At 42.3% G+C, this 20,725-nt stretch overlaps 3 protein-coding genes across 3 annotated transcripts in view; 1 reads left to right on the forward strand and 2 right to left on the reverse strand.

The window, feature by feature from the left end:
* The window catches only part of dusp28 (dual specificity phosphatase 28), a 7,301-nt gene extending 2,943 nt beyond the window's left edge, over positions 1 to 4,358 (reverse strand). The window contains exon 1 of the mRNA XM_005746351.2: positions 4,334 to 4,358. The gene's annotated coding sequence lies outside the window, so the exon portion shown is untranslated. The remainder of the gene's footprint in view (positions 1 to 4,333) is intronic.
* On the forward strand, positions 7 to 2,817 carry LOC102199123 (uncharacterized). Its single transcript, XM_005746349.1, has 2 exons — positions 7 to 224; positions 1,274 to 2,817. The coding sequence occupies exons 1-2, from the start codon at positions 53 to 55 to the stop codon at positions 1,720 to 1,722; spliced, it is 621 nt and encodes a 206-aa protein (XP_005746406.1). The 5' UTR covers positions 7 to 52; the 3' UTR covers positions 1,723 to 2,817.
* Positions 4,359 to 5,091: 733 nt separating the features above from the next.
* LOC102200327 (zinc finger protein 2 homolog) lies at positions 5,092 to 17,127 on the reverse strand. Its single transcript, XM_005746354.2, has 5 exons — positions 16,885 to 17,127; positions 13,835 to 14,906; positions 11,475 to 11,494; positions 9,267 to 9,437; positions 5,092 to 7,020 (listed from the first exon to the last, which is right to left on the reverse strand). Exons 1-5 carry the CDS (start codon positions 17,036 to 17,038, stop codon positions 6,002 to 6,004), a joined length of 2,436 nt encoding a protein of 811 aa, XP_005746411.2. The 5' UTR covers positions 17,039 to 17,127; the 3' UTR covers positions 5,092 to 6,001.
* Positions 17,128 to 20,725: the final 3,598 nt, after the last annotated feature.

Consider the following 20,725-nt stretch of genomic DNA (forward strand, 5'->3'; position numbering starts at 1 on the left):
AGAATCCGGAACTGTAGAAGGACTTGTGCTGATCGTTTAATCGAAAGTAAAAATGTCCACAGTGGAGTTTCTGATAAACTTTGTCAACGAGCGGCTGTCTGCCGCCGTGGATGAAATTTTCACGGTGTTTGAAAACACGATCGTCAAATACGAGCAGGACATCGAGCGGCAGCGCAGGCTGCTGGAGAGCTTCTGGAAGCCGGAGATCAAGCTTCAGAGGATCGGTAGGCTAACCGGGATGAATGAGTGTGAGCCTGCGGGAGCTCCGAGCTCTTTATGTCATCCTCGCAGACCAAAGTAACAATAGTAATATTAATAATGATAACAATAATATGAGAAATGCGGAGTTAAAAGCAGACACCTTCAGCTTTTAGAAAGATCAGACTGAGGTCAGAGCTGCAGAGACGCTGACGGCTCAGCATGCCCACAGGGAGGTAACGTGGCTCCGGCTGGTTAGCGGTAGCGGGCTCCTCAGGTCTGTACACTTGTAGAAATCACCGTAACTCACCGAGTCTGTCACAGCTTCTAACGCCAGACTTGTAGTGATAATACAGCACAGCTGGGTGGTGTAGCTCAGCAGCTCACCTGCTAACCAGAAGGGTGGGGGTTCCCTCTGCTCCAGAGTGTCTGTGGGCAGGATGCTGAACCTGAGCTGCTGACTGTTGGATAGGTGCAGAAAAGTGTGTGTGACAGAATGGGTGAAGGAGACATGTTGTAGAGTAGAAAAGTGTCATTAGGACTTTTGTATTTTTTTGTGTGTTTGGTTTGTGAAATTGGATCAGAAGGAAACTAGTACCTGCACTTAGCAGATCTGTACTTGTACTCTGTACTGTATTAAATCTACTCTGCAGGTATGTTATAACCAGATCTCTCTGAAACCCAAGTCACATCAGTTCCTCCTGTGAACTTCCAGCTACTTTTTCAACAAAGGTTTTGAATTAATCAGAAAATAATCACTATCATCTCAAAATAAAGATTCCCTGAAGCTCCTGGAGGGAGCTTGTCTGTTGGAATGGACGCAAGAGCATTTACAAAGATGTGGAAGAATATGTCAAATACGTTTACCTCTTAAAATTTCCCCAGCAGAGTAGGGAGGCAGAATAATGCCCTGGCATTTTATTTGCTTCTGACGGCTGGCACAGCTTATATGACACACCGAGACGCGACCACAAGGTCTCAAACACCAACACAGAAGTTTAAATCACCTGCTAGGTCAGGATTGTACTCTGTGCTTATTTATGGACTGTTACTAACATTTATCTTGTCCCTGCAGACCACCCACAGCTCCACGTCACTGCAGCAGAGAAGGTTCTTCCTAAAAAGCATCTCTGTAACCAGGAGAGGAACTGCAGCCTGAACCAGGAGGAACCAGGGCCTCCTCATGTTAAACAAAAACACAAGAAACTGTTGTCCAATCAGCAAGAACCAAAGCGTCCACAGATCAAAGAACAGCACAAACTCAGGAGGGAGGGAGTGCAGTCGGCACTGAAGCGTCACACCGAGAGCTTTGTGGTGACTCCTGTTTATGAGGAACATAGAGAACAGGAACCAAACGATGGCCAGATTCGCTTTCACAGCTCCCCAAACTGGAGTCTGATAGGAAGCAAGCACGTGAGGTCAGGATCAGCCGCAAACGTGGACGAGAAACAAAGAAGGAAGCGCAGAAGAAAGGCCAATGAAAGAAACTGTAGAAAACTCTCACACGTCCAAGAGTCAGCATAAAAAAGTCTGCAAAATGTGAAGTGGGTAAAACAAACTTTATGAAAAAGTCCCAAATGCTGAAGCTTCCCAGGATCCGCACACGTGAAGCTGCACACGTGTGACACATAGTTGTAGGTTGTAAACTGTCACTCCACACAAGAAGTTGTGTTCAAGCAAGATTTGCACTAAATGTCACAGAAATACAGCAAACTTGTGTTTCAGGCTTCAAGAAAGCTGCACGAATATCTTTGGGGAAAAATATGTTTCGAAGTCAGTCACAAGCATTTCATACGTTTCAAAGATTTTTATTTGCAAATAAACTGCTGAACGAGTCGGTGTTTGCAGAGGCAACGTGTGCTGCAGCTCAGCTTCTGGGTCAAATCCTGATTGTTCCTGCTTTATCACAGCTCCAGGATCAGTTTGTGAGCTTCTGCTCTTCCACCTGCTTTTTAAGGTTTGACCAAACTGTCAGTCGATGACCAGCTGAACGTTTTCCAGCATATCACAAGAAAGTGATACCAAGTCGCTCGGAGGAGAATCAAATGAACGTTTTGGATCTGTGACCAGGAAACTCCTGGGATTTACATACATTTGATTTATTTGGCAATAAAATTCTTTTAAACATGTGAAATGTTCCCGATGGTTCTCGATTACATCATAAAATCATGTAAAACAGCAAATTTGTGCCAGTAAAAAAAAACTTTCGACCAAGTCTATAAATGCAGACTAACAGAGCGAGCTGTGAGGCCATCTTTGAGTTTCTCTGAGGTCCTGGAGGAAAAGCTTACACGTTTGCACCACGTGTGTAGTTCCTGATATCAATACTAGAAACAGATTGGAAAAAAATTGTAAATATTCCGTTCTTTTTTCTTTTGTTTTAATAAATGAGGTGAATTAAAGACCGAAGCTCTAAATTCTAAATGAGTTTGTTACTGAGTAACTGTGCATGTCCTTTCAGCTTTCTTTATTTTATTAATCATGTATAAATGCATTAGTTGTACATAGATTGATACGTCTGATGTTTTGAAGATGTTTTATCATCTTTTCCTTGTTCAGGTTTTTTAAAGTGACACTCGAGTTCTGGACGTTTTCTTTAATAAATGATTCACAAACCAACAGTCGGCTCTCTGGGATCCTTCATCGCACTCGCGAGCGCTTAAGTCAAACATGGCGTCTCCTGCTGTTTCATCACTAAGCCCACACGTTTACAGATGTTTTGCTGTGGCCTCCATGTGAGAAACAGCTCATCGTTCGTTGGGCACTCAGCAGCTTCATTCTTCTGAAGCTCAGATTGAAATGTTGTTTTGACTAATAGACAGCAGGGGGCGCCTCCTCACATGCAAAAGGAAGCAAGAAAATGAACCTGCTCTGCTCTTGACCTCTGACCTCAGTAAATCATTTCCTGATGAGTTTGTCACAGAAACTGTGCTCCTGTGAATTCTGTGGGAAGGGTTTCAGTCAGAACAGCGATTTAACGGCTCGCCTGAGGATCCACACCGGTGTGAAGCTGTATATTTGCAAAACATGCAGGAAGTGTCTCCAAAATCACTCGAGCGTAGCGAGCCACGTGAGAATCTACATGTGGGAGAAACTACATCTGGAAAAAAAAATCTGAAGAGGTTCAGCTTCATGACGCCATTCGAGAGGATCATGAGAGTCCACGCAGAGAAGCTGTATTCTTGTTAACTGTGCGGGAAACGGTTCACTCAGAGCGGCAGCTTGAAGGTCCACATGAGGACTCGCATGGGCAGGAAGCCGTTTCCTGCGGGATGTGTGGGAAAAGTTTCAGAAGCAGCAGCAACCTGCCGGTCGACACGAGAACCACAGAGTGGAGAACGGGGAAGCTTCCAGGCGGGACGCCACAGAGCTGAAACATCAAATCACAGATGATGGAGAAATCATCTGTGATTGAAATGTCCATCACCCAGAGTCAGAGCGCTGCTAGAGGAGTTATGAATGCACCAACCCCGTGTTTGGACTGCATATTAGTCTGATGACAGAAACCGGGTCAAGTGTCCTGACAACAGCTCAGTCTGTGGGCTGATCTAGTATTTTCAGCTCTGAGCTGTTCTGTGTTTCACAAGACGACTGCAAAGAAATAAAGTCCTGTTTTTATTTATTGTTTTACTTACTTTGAACATAAAAGAACGATTCAGTTTCTTCCTCATAGTGATGAATAAATCATTTCATAGGTGCTGATGTCAATACTGGAAAAGTTCAGTCAGTGTATCTCTGTGAAAATACTGTCTTCAGTTTTTAGAAAATATCTAAAATACATTTAAACATCATGCTGTTAACTTTTCTAATATTTAAAATGTCAGCAGCTCAAATTCTTGGTATAAAAATGAGACGTGACAAGAAAATGAACGAGGAACTGAGACCGTCGCTTATTGAAAAAGAAATCAGCGCCTTTTGTTAGATTCACGCACCCTGTTTGACACATGTGAAGAACTGGTGATATTCTTCCTGCCTTACAATGTGTCAGATTCATGAAACAAGGTTTGTGTGTGATTCAACCCACAACCCGAGGTTTTCATTACATGCTCATTATAAAAATGTCTTTTTCGTCACAGAGACCTTTCGTATTTCAGAACGGTCTCATGCACAGAGACCAAGCTGAACTTGAACTTACACGGCCGGCCTGAGGGCGCCTTGGTGTTCCCCGAGACGAGCTGGAGGTGGTGGTGGTGGAGAGCGTGGTCTGGGCTTCTCTGCTGAGGCTGAGCCAGCCCTGGATAAGCAGAAGCGAATGGATGGATGGACATTTGACATGTTTTCTATGTTCTATTGTAATGTGACCTGTTTTTACATTTTACAGCCCATCCAGACTTTTAGGAATTTGTTTTAGTTTATGACTCACGTGATTTTCACTTACATTTAATCTTTTTGATCCGATTCTTCTGGCAGCAGAAAACCTTCGCACCAGTCAGACTTCATGTTTCTGTCATTAAAAACATTTACAGTCATGTCAAGGTAATAAAAAGACAGCTCTAAAGGTGTTTTCATATTTGTTTAATGCTGGTTTAAAATGCAGGCTGATGCTAATAATGCACAGCATCTTTCATTCTTTTTATTACTTTTAAATGTAATTTTGGGCTTTGACCAGCAGGAGGAACTAAACCCTGACAAAACGGAAACAGACAGGCTGACTACAATGTGCAAATTTTAATCAGGTGCCTCAGATGGAAACATAACGCAAAACCAAACAACATCATTTATATTTCATATAAAATCTGGAAAACTTCACACTTGACTCATAATCAGTTTTTCTGTACAATAGCTCAGTACGTTTAAATAAACCATGCAACACTCGTACTTTAAGTATTTTCAGAGTTACAGGCCCTCTAAGTACACAGAGGTGGGTAAACCGTGGTCCTTATCAGTTCACCATGTTCTACCAGCAGGTTCAGGAGAGAGAAACATTAACAGAGGTTTTCAAGTCCTTAATTTCAGATGAAACATTAACACCTCACACATTTAACAAGATCTTCTTCATTTTGACCTCCTTCACTCCTGTTGTGTAGCTTCAGTTACCCTTGCAATACAACAAAGTTATACAATTACTGCTATTATGACACCAGGTGATACTTGGAGTATAAATTACTGTTAGGTGAATGAACCTGAGTAACTGGTGCTAAAAGAATGATTGTTATCCAACGTCTACATCTGATATTGCCTCAGCTGCGTGTCCCAATCACAAACACTGCACACAGGAACAAGCTGAGACAACGTGCTCTGTACAGACATAAAACTATGTGAAACAGGAGCGATGTAACACAGAATGCAGTCATCTGAAAATCGTTTGAACGTTAGATCTGCCTGCAGAAAGCACACTGACAACATTTTAAATGTTGTACAGGCCTCAGAGTACAACCCACTGAATCCATGACATCATCATACGCCCTTACAAACATCCACGTTTCAATAAGACCCATTCAATAAAAACTGAAATGCACTTATTACAGATTCACCACATCTACTGGACAATTTGACGAAGATTGATTGTGCAGTCTGACACACTGATCCAGGCCCAGGCAGCTTCATCGAGCACAGCCTGCTATACATCGCTTAAAAACTGAAAGCTCTACTTAACGACTTCTGTTCCCAGACGTATTTTCCACTCAGACATTACAGGCCTGACTTTCCTCCTGAGAGTCTGTGGGCTGTTAAACTAACACTGAGTGAAACTCTTCCCACGTGTCTGGCAGGACTCCTTCTCCTACAAATTTATATTCTCATGTGTGCAGACACGTTACGACGATTGATGAAGCTTTTCCCACACTTTGCAAGAGTACGGTCTCTATCTATTGTGAATCCTCATGTGGACATTCAAACCGCCGCTTTGAGTGAAACTTTTGCCACATATTGTACAAGAGTAGTCCTTCTGGCCTGTGTGGATCTTCATGTGTCGCAGCAAATGGCCACTCTGCCTGAAGCTGTTTCCACACAGTTTACAGGAATACGGTTTCTCGCCCGTGTGGATCGCCGTGTGCCGTTTGAACGCTGAAGCATCAGAGAACTTTCTCCCACAGCTCTTACAGATGTGCGGTTTGTCACCCGTGTGGATTCTGCTGTGGACGGTCAAATCACTACTCTGACAGAAGGTTTTCCCACATATTTTGCAGGAATACGGCTTCTCTCCCGAGTGAATTAACGCATGCCGTTTCAACGCCGATGACTGAGAAAAGCTTTTCCCACAGGCATTACAAAGGTAGGGCTTCTCGCCTGTGTGGATTCTCATGTGAATCAACATTTTATCTCGAGCTCGGAAACCTCTCCCGCATGTTTCACAAGAAAACGGCTTCTCCTCTGCGATGCCACTTTGGTGATACTTCATTACATAAAGCTGATAGAACTCTTTCTCGCAGGTGCTGCAAGCGTACGGCTTCTCTGAGGTTCTGTGTTGGTTCCCGTCATCCTGAAAGTCTTTCCCACAAACGTCACATTTACTGACAGAGTCTAAACTGCTGTCACTGTTTCTGTGACGGCTCTGCTTTGGTTTCAGCTCCGCATTTCTAGTTGATCCTGAGGCTACATCAAAGCTTCCTTCGTTCAAGCTCTCAGTTTCAGGAGAGCTGGGAGAGAGGAGCTGATCACAGTTTGATTCTGACTCGCTGAGGTCACTGTCCTCATAAGCAGGAGTCACCATAAAAGTATCGATCTCCTCCTTTAGTAGGAGCTGCTTTCCCTCCTGACTGATGAAGAGCTCTTCCTCTTCCTCTTTGATTTGTGGAGGTTCTGGATCCTCCTGGTCCAGACGGGAGTTTCTCTCCTGGTTACAGAGCTCCTCTTCCTCATTCTGACTGACACACAGAAGATCTGAGGGGACAAACGGACACATGAAAAGTTCCTAGTGTGACGATTACGTTCTGGGGAATGTAACCACATGTTTTTAAACCAGCAGGGACAGTGTTTTTACCTGAGAGAGTTTTGAAATGTGTTCTGCTGCTCTTAATTTGAATATTTCTTTTTAATTCTACTCACTTCCTCACAAGGATTTGCCCTTTGCTCAGCCCACAGTGTGAGTAAGATTGTTGTTAATAACTTACCTGGTTAAATAAGGATTACCCTTAGTATAAATTGGCATTACATGAAAGTACTGCATGTCCCCATTTTAAGTTCAGTTGGTCTCTCTTCCATACAAAACACAGATGTTTAGGATGTGAAGTCATAGTGGGGGTTTTTTTTAAATTCACATCCTGCCTCATTTTGTTTTTTTAACAACTTTTAAACACAGAAGTTTACAAGTAAAAAAAAAAAAAACCACGACGTGCTTTTAGTTTAAACAAATGATTTGTGTCGACAGACTTCAGGCCAAACATGCACCAAATGGGCAATACTACAGGACCACACCTGCTAATCTTTAAACCCAGGTGTTGACAGTCCCGCTGCCACAGCTGTAGAAATATCAAGCATCTAGCCAAGCAGCCCTCAAACCAAACAACAGAATGTTTGGTTTGAAAGAGCTCACTGAATTTGAGCGTGGTGTTGTAAGAAGATGCCATCATTGCAACATGTCAGTTTGTGAAGTTTCTTCCTTCCTGGTTATTCAACAACCAACTGTTGATCAGATTACATAACACATAAGTCACCGATACTATTGCCTCAGTAAATGCAGAGCTCCAAACCAATGTATTTATATTTAGATAGGAAATAGAAGGTGGGTACTGTGATCAGTAGAAACATGTGCAAACATATGTGGAATTAAAGTAAATAAGGCAGAGACAGAGTTTGCACAACACACGACTAAAGCAAAGATTCTGCACTGTATTAAATCAGAGTGTAATCAAAAAAATAAATGAATGCAGCATCTAATGATAATAGTAAAGTACGTAAGTATAAAGCAGCTCTTTGGAGGGGCTCTTTTTTTGCAACGCTACCTAAATCTTGTGCTATATTAATATAATAATAAAATAATATCAATCAATGAGAATATAAACTTAAAATTTAAACTAAAAGTTAACTTAATAAACGTGCTCTGCTTAAACCACTCAAGTAGAAAACGAGCAGAGAAAAAGAAGGAAAATTTCCTTTGCCTACCTAGTAAGGGGTGTCAGGAAAATGAGTACAGTCGGAGGTTAAAGTGGATTTAAGCAGGCTGTGAAAGCCTAAAATTGGTTGTAGTGGCTCAGCTCAGGGAAAGAGTCACCACTGCTGTTGAGAGCTGCAGTGGAATTTCTTTGTGAACAGGCTGTGATCAGCTGATCCAAGGTTTACTGCCTTTTGTGGATTTACACAACTGAATTTAACAAGCAGATGTTTCATGAGTTGTCCTGCTCCATCCTTTTGCATGGTTTAGAATCAGCTTGCTAAATTCACAAGACCTTCCCAAAAACAGACGCCATCTGGATGAGAGCAAATTCCCTCATCCATTCTCTGCTGCTCGTCTGTATATACCTTTCAGCAGTGATGGATTCTTTCCAGATGTGGATGCTGCCAGTTTCACAAGCACTGAGTCATCTCCCTCCATACATCAGAGAGGCAAGCTTTTGAACTGAACACCGATGGTTATTTTCATCTTTAGTCTTGTGTTCAAATTAAATTACCATTCGACCAAAATGGTTTTCATTCTCCCTCGGTCCATTTTAAATGAGCTTTGGCAGCATTTCTGGATCACGCTACAGCAAACTGCTCACAGACATGATTTCTGGACGCTTTCCTGAGACCATGCTGTGATTTCCATGACAGCATCATTTCTGACCTGCTGCCAATTAAGCTAATTAGATACAAAATGTTCCTCCATCTGTTCCTTCTTAGTACCACCTCCATTTTCCAGCCTTTTCTTTCTCCCTTCCCAACTTTTCTTTGAGCTGTCAAAAATGATTTTGTCTTAAAATTGTTCATTTCTCAGTTTAAAGACTTGATGTGTTCTTCGTGAATAAAATATGGGTTTATGGGATGTGCAGACTATTGCATTCTGGTTTTATTTACATTTTTCACAGCAGCCAGCTATTTGGGATTTGGGTTGTATGTAATTTGGCGTTTCTCTCTCTTTTTTTCTCTTTGGGAAAAACCTGCAGCTCCCTGCTACCCCTAAAACCCTGCAACATGTCATCGTTTCTTACCGATTCTGTGTAACTTTATCTCAGGCTTCCAGCTGATGTCCAGCAGCTCCTCCTGACAGCGGACGAAGGTTCGCTCCACATCCGTCTGACAGAGTTCATGAGCCGGAGGAAAACACTGAGCTGAAGACATCCTGCCTCCAGCAGCTAACGCTGCTAGCGCCTGCGCCGCTGCTGTTTACGACCCGAGTGTCACACTGTCGAGTTCCGGCAGAAGAGAAGGGAGTGAACTGTAGTTCCGCCCGTGCCCGTGTTTTATTGGAGCTCCACGCTGAGCTCCCACTTTTTAAAGGGATTCGGCCGTGAAAGTACATTTTATATTTCAGAAAATCAAGAAGTTTAAGGTTTAGAAAGAGCCAGCTGCGCCCATAAGAAAACATTTAATTAAAAATAATAAATAAGTAACTAAATAAATAAACAAAAATAAAGGAGAAACATCTGCGATCGTTTAACAGTGAGCTACTCATCCCATAATGCACTGCACATTAGTGTGTGATGCTCCTCTTTTATAGAAAACTATATTTAAGAGCCTGCAGGTCTAAAAAGACTCCCGTGTGATATTATACAAAGTTTGTGTCAGTATTGATGCACTGACTGTGCAGTATTATTTCTACAATGTTCCTAGAAAACCTAAATGTGTTACTGTATCTCATCTTTAATCTTCTTTTTAAACTTACAGTATTACCTTTTGTGCCAGTGACAGAGTTGCACTATATTTTGTTGTATAGAATAACATAATAGGCGAGCACATTGGTGTGGTGGTTAGCTCTGGTGGCTCACAAACTAACCACCACACTCCTGCACCTGGCCAGGTTCTTCCTGTTTGTGTGGATTGTCTCCGGCTTCCTCCCACACTCCAAAGACATGGGGTTAGGTCAATTTAGGTTCATTGGGGATTTTAAATTACCCATAGGTGTGAATGTGAGTGCTAATGGTTATCTGTCTCCCCACAACCCTGAAAAAGATAAATGATAACAGTAATAGAACGACAACAATGCTATTCTGTTGTAATGATTTCAGCCTCATGTCAGCACTAATGATGGTGAGTCGCCTCCTGGAACACCCAGATTAATCACCTGTGTAGACTTTCCCACCTAGCAAAAAACAGTCCACCAGCAGCCAAGTCAAAGTTTCGACATGTTTATTTTTTAAATATAAAAGGTTGCTGTTATATCAAATATGATACAATATATGAATTTAGTTGTTTATGATGGTTTGGAAAAACAAAGAAACACCTGAAACACAGCTCGTTAGTCGGCTCAGATATGATGTTACTGTACAATAAACCTTTGTTTTAAACTTAGATTAAATAAATCACCACAATGCATAACGGATTTTTACAAGATGGACAGGATTATACAGAACTTCAAATGAATGACATTTTTCAAAATACTTCTGAGAAAAAAAAGGATTACATTGATATTAAAGGTTATTTGTCAGCAAAACTCAAGCACAGAAGTTAAACCTCATAATTAGCAGACGTCTTCATTCGTTTGTGATTCTGTAACAGTCGTTAAGGATAAATTATTTGACACACTTTGTTCTGCCTGACACAGATTTACACTTCATTCAACCCGTCTCACACAGTGTGACACAACAAACTCTTAAACATCATCACTGTTAAAGTCAGAAGGCACTTGGAGTCTGAAAGCTCTGCTGTGAATCGTGCTCACTCAGAAATATTTGATGAAAGGGATTTTTTTTGAAAATGTAGCTAAAGAGACGCTCCTCTGACCCGACACGATTACTCACAAGTTATTCCAGAAGATTATCCGACCCTGCTGAACTCGGCCCGGGGTTTAGTGTTGGCTAACCCACCACACTAACAGGATGGTCGTGATCTTTTAAGATCCCAAAGTCATTAAATTTTAAAGAACTGAAGTGTTTATGTGGATATTTTTGGTCTTAAACTACACACCTGATAGGATGTACTGTTACAAGCAGACTGCTGTTTGCTGATCAACAGCAGACGTGTTTCTAAGTCCCAGGTGTCAGACCGGTAAAGTATGCGTGGAGCTGTGAGATGAGACGCTGCTGTAAAACCAGGAGAGCCACAGACGACTAACTCAGACACCTCTGTGTGAAGTTCATTAAAATAAATAAAAATGAGGTGCAGTGCAAACCGCTGGGGAACAGCCAGAACATCACAGGTCTGTCATTAACTGTTAAAGTCTGTGTGGAACGGCTTCTGCTTGAAAAACAAACACTGACCGACTGAGTACAAAGTGTAGCTGCATTAGTCAGATAAACATATTCGATAGCCTGGTCACCTCACAGAGAGAAGGTTTTGGGTTCAAACCATCATAAACAGTCTCATCTCTCCTTGTGTCAAAGGCTGGCTCCTCTAAATTGGATGGCACAGCAAAGAAGAGCTGAGTGTAACAAAAGGCCTTCATGGGGGTAAAAACAGCAAAATTATAAATGTTATTAACTGTTTATATTGGTACTGGGACATACACAAGGTCTAATTTCATAACTGCCGAGCAGCTTTAATCTCTGATATACTGTCTACTAGGGCTGCCACAAACGATAATTTTGATAGTCGACTAGTCACCGATTATTTTTTGCGATTAGTCGACTAATCAGATCATCATCCATTGGACATAAAACGTACAGCTTATTGCACCAGCAGCATCTCCTCTTATATAACTATCATTAGCTTACAGCTTGAAGTGTTTAAGGTCTGTGCTAACTAAAAATAAAGACAAGATGATAGTTTATTAAATTTTAATGAAATTTGCAGATTGTTTCGGTGAAGTTTAATAAACTCCTTGCTATCTAAAATATAACAGGACACAGGAGTAAATTCTCGAGCATCTCACACTTCTGATAATCAGCTGTCTGCTTGATGTTTATTCAGCTGTGTAAAAACTATAACTTTAATCTCAGCCAAACCGATTTACTCAGGAACAAATAAAACACTGAAAAAAGCCAAACAACAACATTTTTAAGTTATCTAAGTGACTTATATATATTTAACCTGAGTAGCGAAAGACGGTGGTGGGTTTGAAAACATTTGCCGGGAGTCCGGTGATCTCACGGCTCTAGTGAGCCTTGCCCCCGGCTAACTATCGAGCTAGTGGGTAACAGACGTCTCCGAAAACGTCAGAGTGCTTTTGAAAATATGTGGTGTCTTGATAAACTGAGCAGATATTTGAGGTTTACACAGCTACATTCTCGCCTGAAAATATGTTAAACGTTTATTTATTGACCCAGAAAGAATAATAAGAGTAATATTAAAACTAACTAGCTGCCGCCATTGTTGGAAACTGAGCTGGGCCGCGCTATGAATTCTGGGACACAGCTTCTTCTTCTTCGGGGTTTAACGGCAGCTGGCATCCTTGTACATGCAGTGCTGCCATCTTCTGTTTCAGTCCGTTATTACACTCTTAAATCCTGCTACTTATTCCTGCGTCTTTTGGGATCTTACAAAGCTTCAAACGACGTGTGGACTATTAAATCAGTCGTTGAAGATTTTGATAGTCGACGTAATCGTGACTAGTCGACTAATCGTGGCAGCCCTACTGTCCACTATAAAACACTGAACAGTGTGCTGAGGAGGGGCTGATATTAACCATTCAGTCGGCATGATGCCGACAGGATACAATCAATAAGCCACAACGGACTGACTTCAACACCGCAAATGTGACATAAAGTCACATCACATGCGGCATAACGTGCTGCCTTCAGGAGCAGCAAACGCAGAAGAAGGAGGATAATGAAGAAAGTGCAGATGTGCACCTAGAGAGCAGCTGTTGGACCTTCACTGAGGGCCATTTGAAGCTCCACCCACACACGATGGCATTGATTATTCAAGGCTAACAGGTGTTTTTACCTGGAGACACAAAACATTGTACCAGAGTTTGAAAGTAGAAGTCTGAGAGGAGTTTGTCTCACAGCTGCACTTCATTAACACAAATGAGCCAGATGTTGACTGATTCAGAACAGCAGCATGAAAACATGACATCACAGCTAACCACAACATAACAAGCATGTTTAGGACTGATTCTGCATCCCTGTGCCGAACACATGATAGCAGAGCATAAGAACAACTTATTCTAACTGTTTTGTCTTTGTGTTTTCTCTTCTATGAGGATATTGAAATACTTTATATTTTACATCTTTCTGGCTTAATCAGATTAATTATCTGGTGTTAAAATGTTAAAAACATGCTCCGGCATTTTAAAGTTGTTAATTCAACTTCCTGAAAGTCAAAAATATAGAAACTGAGCTAGTCTTTGACTTCCTGCAGTAAAATAGATGGAACTGATGCCATGACGTAAATAAAGTATTTATAAGGAGTCACTACTACCTCCTTAAATGAAGGCTACGCTGACTTGTTGCACCATCTTGTGGTACAAAGTGGTATTGCATGAAAGCACAGCCCAGCCTTATTGCGCTCTAATTGATATCTCTTCAGCACAACACACAGATGTTGTGAACATAAAGTCACAGCAGTTTTTGTGACTTTAAATTACCACAAGCATATTCATAATATTTTTCCCGACAGGTGTTTCAGGACCCTGACATCTCACCTGTATGGGTTCCCGTAGCAACCAGATTGTTATCACTCCCCCTTGGTGCCTTTCCCACATTTTTTGCAAGCGTGCGACGTCTCCGCTGCGTGCGTTCCCATGTGGTTCTTTAGCGTTGCGGCGTATTTAAATCGTTCCCCACAGGTGTTGCAGTGGTAAGGCTTCTCACCTGTGTGCGTTCTCATGTGAACAGTTAAATTGCTACTTCGACTGAAACTTTTGCCACACGTTTCGCAGGAGTACCACTTTTCACCTGTGTGCGTTCTCATGTGAACTGTCAGATTCCCGCTCTGAGTGAAACTTTTCCCGCAGATTTTACAGGAATACGGTTTCTCACCTGTGTGGATTGCAGCGTGTTTTTTAAACGCGGATAAGTTGGTGAATCTTTTCCCACAGGTGTTGCAAGCGTACGGCTTCTCACCTGTGTGGGTTCTCATGTGAACCAACAGAGTCGCACTGTGCCTGAAACATTTCCCGCACGTTTCGCAGGAATACGGCTTCTCGCCTGTGTGGATCGATGTATGCCTTTTAAGTGCCGATAGGTCAGTGAATCTTTTCCCACAGGTGATGCACAGGTGTGACTTCTCACCTGTATGATTTCTTTCGTGATATTTCATGAAATAAATCTGATAGAATCTTTTTCCACAAGTGCTGCAGGCGTACGGCTTCTCGCCTGTGTGGATTCTGTAATGTTTCTTCATTTGGAAATTATACTTGAAGGTTTTTCCACAAACGTCACATTTTACAGACTTTTTCCCCACGTCAGGTTTACGCTGACTCTGTGATGTGACAGCTTTCGCGGTGCTTCTGGTACGCTGATGTAGCTCCTCTGGCTGTGGCTCTGCATTTGTCGTAGATCCAGAGTCCACATACTTGTGCTGAGGTTCACTGAGGTCACTTTCATCATAAGTAAGAGTCACCATAATTGTCTCGCTCTCCTCCTTCAGGATAAGCTGCTCTCCCTCCTGACCGGTGTAGAGCTCCTCCTGTTCCTCTTTAATCTGTACCGGTTCTGGTTTCTCCTGGTCCACAGCAGAGGCCTCTTTCTGCTTACAGAGCTCGATGGGAACCATCTCCTCCTCTTTGCAGTCATCTTCCTGTGGAAGGTCTGCAGAGATAAAAGGGAGAAAGAATTAGTTCATACTGTGATACGACAAGGTTTGTTCTGATGGACGATGACGTCTCGGATTGATGAGGGTCAAAGTGACTGATGATACCTCAACAATTAGCACAATTTCTATGCAATTTCTACAGTTGCTCATTATGAAAATATCATGTTTATTCTGATATTCATAATAAATGAAATCTTGGCTTCATGTCGCTCCTCCACACATAACAAACACCTGCAACACAAATGTTTCTGAGCATGTTTGGGCACAAGTTCACGCCCAGACCTCTGCTCAAGTTAAGTCGTGTGTGGCGTGGCAGGTGACGATCCATCATCATCAACTGAGAGATGACAGGAAGATATTTTTGACAGCTGGAGCTTCTTTTATTGTTGTTTTCCCCAAGCATCTTGTGACCACATTTACTCTTTAACTCTGAAAAACCTAAAATCTGAAAATCTACCTGTCTGATTGTGACCGCTCACATCGGGGCTCCTGTCTTTGATCCCACTGAGTTCTAAAGTTGCAGAAACAAAGAGAGGCATCTGCAGAGTCAACGGCCGAGCGCTCATTCCTGTTACACATCTTTGAAGAAGAACTTCCTCTGGATGTCCCTGCCTGCAGCACATGCGCAGCTGATGCACCGTAAGGTTAATTCTCCACAGATGAGTTTGCACAGTGATGAAAAACAGGCATATAAAACCAACCGAGTGTTTTCTTCATTTATTTTATCCCAGATGTTGCCACCTCAGTGAAGGTTAAAGAGTTACCGACATAAATGAGTATCCTCACAGAGTGTGACCATCAACGATTGCTGGCTCCTTAAACTGGTACTCACACATCAGCACTTTCAGGTCCTCTGCTCCAAGCAGTGCTTTCATACTTTCAGTTAAGTCATTTGTTTGAAACACTAAACTCTTAAACTTGTCTGCAGCCACTGATCATGCAACCCAAGAGTGTGCAGGGCTGTGAGCCTGAAAAGCATCATTGTTGGTTCCTAGTCCAGTTTTATCCACAGCATCAAGGTCATGGGCAGATCTTCTATGGGCAGTTCAGACCATCCAGAAAGGTCTCTGTGCCCCCTCTACATATTACTACTGCATATTCTACTGAAATACTTCTACAACTAGAAGTAAACTGAAGTGACAGTGTTTGGTAATGACAGAGTTAAACATCATCGTCAGAGTAAGATCAAGCTAAACCTCATTCATCTGTAAAAGTCTTTAAAGCCCGAACAAAAGGAAACGAGCAGAGATGAGACGCTTACAGTCTCAGTGTAAGCGTCTCTGGCTCTGTCCACCATCCAGGGGAAGAAACCTTTTGCACTTGTGCTGTTTCTGGCTGCATTTCTCTCTCAGTGCACTGAGACAGAGCGCAGGGTCACGACATGTCCAGTGTTACCCAGGATTACCCGAGCGCAGTGACAGCATCAGCCGCTTGCCTCTCTGCCATTAAGGGCTCGGTGCCTTTCTATTAGAACAGATACTGTTACTCAGCAGTGCTTTTATTGTTTTGATACTTAACTTCCTCTAAAATAATAAAATGAAAGTTGTGTTATTTGTAACATAAAATAAAGGAATCATCCATAACTGCACATAAAAAATGTTAGGGCAATATTTCTGTTTCATGTGTTTGAAAGAAAAAAAGTTACACATGAGCAGTTACTGTCACTGGTTTCTGGTGTTTTCCAATAAAACCAGAGTGAATTCATACTGGAATGATACAGCACGGTCTCTGGCATTTTCCTGCGGCTGCTGGCTGGCTTTTACGTGTGCACCGAACCACAAATGTCAGATTTAAAATATATTTTCATTTTAAATTGGAGAAACTAGTCAAAGTCACCACATTCCCGCTTCAGCGGCTCCTCCGCGCTCTCCGCCCCGGGCTGGACTCACTCTGTGACGGCTAAGCTAGCAGCGTCCGCCCGGCCTGAGAGTGCAGCGCTGGTCCTTCTCCTCCCGGGCCTGCTGCCCCACGTACCTGCAGAGTCTGCAGTCCAGCTCAGGGCCCCGTGCTGCTGGTGCAGCTGCTCCTCGTACTGCAGGACGGTTTTCTCAAACTCCCTGAAGATTTCCTCCGCTGCGGCGCTCAGACGCTCCTTCACGAACAGCCTCAGATGCTGAAGCGCGGACATGGTTCCTCCAGCAGCTCCACCGAGCCTCAGCGATACAAAACACCGTCAACCTCCAGCTGCCAGCTTCCGACGTCCACACAGCCGTGAAGTTTCAGTCCACTTCCGCCGGAAGCTGCTTTTCCTTTAAGAATAAAACGCGCTCTACGGAAGCTTAATGCATCCACTGGCCAATAAATACAAATTAAATGTATAAACATTTATAACAGAGTTTTTATGAAAGAGCTTTTGTCTTCTTCTGGCTGCTTCCTCATCGGGATTACACAGCAGTAAATCCTCGCTCTTTCTCGCCCTATCCTTGGCATCCTCCTCTGAGCTCCTTTCCTCCTGCCTGTCAGCTCCATCTCCGGGATCCGTTAGTCCTTCCAAACCAGCTCAGCCTTGCCTCTAACTTCATCTTCAAACTGCTCCACCTGAGCTCCCCCTCTCATATACTCATTTCTGACCACAGGTATTTAAACCCATCCACCTTCAATGCCTCTGCTCCTCGGATCTTTAAAATAACACAAGGTTTCTCAAGGATCAGGATATGAACCAATCACTCAAGAGACAAGGACACCAACATCTGCCAATATTTCAGTCCTAAATCAAAATAAAGTTGTATTCACCTTAGTGAGGGCTCATTCTTGCTTACTAAAATCCCCAGATGCTCTTTGGGATTTTAAGATATGTTATTAATTTGGAAAAAAGGGACACGATTCTTTTTTAAAATCAAGCGAACGGATCACTTCTGTCTTGTGAAATCAGGAAACTTTCTAAAAAATAAAATAAAACAACAAAAAAAGTGCTTGAAAATGTTTCCTCTATAGTGACTTTAATAAGCACAGGCCTACAGTATGTGGTGGAGGCACTGACGCTTAAAGTAGAAGAAAGCAGCAGTCACGCATCCTGTGGATGGTTTGTAAAGTCTCCAAAAGTTGATTCTGTTCATCTGGACGTTTTCAGTGGGAGAAACGTTTCGTCGCTCATCCAAGTGCCGTCTTCAGTCTCTGACTGCAGGTTTCCCCAAATCTTATAAACAGACATTTGCACAATGACTGAAATCAGCCCACTGAGGGAACAATGGGCTGGGAGGTCAGTTCATCATGATTATGCAAATTCTCATGACCATTGATCAGTGGTTGTTGATCATGAGTACCATTCACAGAGAGCTGGGGAATGGCTGCAATCACAGGATTGTATGATGGTGAAAGATGTTCCCTTAGGCCCCTCCTCGATTCAGAGATGGTCTTTCCTTTTCACACAAACGGCCTCCTTTTCTCCCGCTGCAAACGCTACGTCCAGATGAGCAGAATCAACTTTTGGAGATTTACTTACCTGGATGATTGATCATGCATCAAGACGTTTGTGAAGTTGTGTTTGTCCTGTGGACCAAACCACTGAGAACTACATGAGGGGAGTTTATGTTTCCCCTCTATAATTAAATCAGCAGCTTTCACTGCATGTACACTGATGCACTGAGGAGGGCGCCTTCCTTATCCCTCTTTCATTTCCACCATGTACAGTTGCATTATTACAAGCACATTATAGGTTTCAGATGTTCTATAAAAGCCTTCAAATGTGGAGCTTTTGGAACTAAACAACTTTAATTTATTCAGATCTAGAAATACTTGTTCCCTCCTGTTAGTGTCTCCTCAGCATTGGACTGGAGATATCAATGATGTCAGTGTGATTTTTCAACACTTTCCAAATTTATCCAGAGGTGTGATTGGACCGTTTCATTGGCTGAATCTGGCCATGTGTCTGACACCCCAGACAGTGAGCTTTGAGTGACTGAAAGAAATGTTAAAGGTGTTCTCATCAAAATCACCAACGTTTAATTAAAAAAGACATGAAAGAGATAACACGATCTTCAGCATCTTTGAGGCTCTTGCCAGCTCTACTCTTGCTTTTCTCTACAAACTGTTTTATGTTGACTGGACAACAGAGAAAAATGATTTCTGCACCATAAACAAACACCTTTTTTTAAACAGACAAACAGGAAAGTGTGTGAGTGACGACAAAATACGGAAACATGTGAAGGAAGTGATTTTATTGTCGGGGTTGGAAATTTATCACACATGCAAACAGCGATGTCGAAGCCGTGTATCATCAATATTTTATTAGCAAACCAGAGAGAAGTTAACAAAAGAAATCATTACTGCAGGAACTGAACATCTGTGTTTCTGTACAGATCCAAATATACTACAATATATACTATTATACAGGTGGATTACAATTCATGTCATTAGTACAGCAGTCACAAAGAAAAACTTCAAGTCTGTTACAGCAGTGTCGTCTGATCTGAGCAAACTCTCCTCCTGATTCGTGCTGCCGACCTGCTTCCTCTCTGACTGATGATGATGATGATGATTCGGCTAATATGGGCATGCTATGCTAACATTCCCTGTTTTCCTCAAAGTGCTAAAGATTCATCTGAACGGCAAAAACAGAAGGACCGTGATTCTGAAACAGACTTTTTTTTGCTAAACCAGAAAACAAAAAGGCCAAAAAAGTGAAAATACAAAGACTCCAGTTCAAATTAAACACAGCCGAGATAAAAGAGTTGAAGCAGAACCTAAGTGTAAAACATTTTATGCACAGTTTAAGGCCTGATGATTCATTACAGAAGTAACATAGAGAGGTGGAGAAACATCTGTGTTGGCGGAAACTGCCTTCCATGTTTGTGATGGAGCAGCGATCGGTGCCACTCGCAGGTGTCCTGTTTTACATTTCACACGGATTTAACAAACGCGATACAGCGTCAGTGAGATTTAGAGTTCAGAGTCATTTCCTTTGTTAATGCTAAACTAACCAGCTGCTCCAGAGCACAATGAAAAACATCTGCACATTTCTACAAAAGCATCGAATCAGAGGACTGTGAGCAGAAATGACCCAGTTTGTTCCTGTAAAAATCAGATGGATGTTTGAGACCTCTGGTTTGATGAATCATGAAAAGAAACTGCTGTTTTTCTCAAGAAGTCCCTGAAAAATCAACATGCAAAATAAAAGTACACAAACACACACACCAAAACACTGTACACACCAGTGTACATCTCCTGTTAGAAAACACAGGAAACTCTAAAATGCTGCTGATGCAACAGTTTAGAGTTCACACTGAACGTGGACGTCTCGTCAAACAGTGAAGACGAACCTGCTGAAAACTGTGACATCAGAGAGGATTTCAGGCAGCAGCGCCTCTGAATAAAAGTCCTAATTTTTAAACAAATCTTCAGCCAATCACATTTTTACAAATAATTCAGTACTACTACCCAAGAAAAGACTGAACCTCTGATGAAGCTGTACAAAGGTTATGAAAACACCTCGAGTGTGTGGCCCAGAAATGATCTTGAACTTCTTGTTTTGGGGCCGAGCTGCACAAACTTTGCCACAGCTAACCTTGTTAGTTAGCTCTGTTAGTTAGCTGCATGACTAGGTTTGTCACTATAACGACACCAGCAACAAACAACAACAACAAAGCAAAACCCACCTCTGAACATCAAGCACTGAAGAAACACATACACGTGAAGCCTCCCTTATAGAGCCTGTCCATATGTGACAGTGGCAGCATTTGCATTAACGTGCTCCTCTGGCTTCAGTCTGCCTGCCAGATGCTGAAGAGTGAGCTCTAACATCTGGATCTGTTTCACTGTTTCATGCTGAAAGAGGGAAAAGTTTCCTCTGCAGCAGGAAGAGCAGACACTGACTGAA

This window comes from Pundamilia nyererei, unplaced genomic scaffold (assembly GCF_000239375.1).
Source record: "Pundamilia nyererei isolate P.nyererei 1_Seehausen unplaced genomic scaffold, PunNye1.0 scaffold00177, whole genome shotgun sequence".
Lineage (NCBI taxonomy): Eukaryota > Metazoa > Chordata > Actinopteri > Cichliformes > Cichlidae > Pundamilia > Pundamilia nyererei.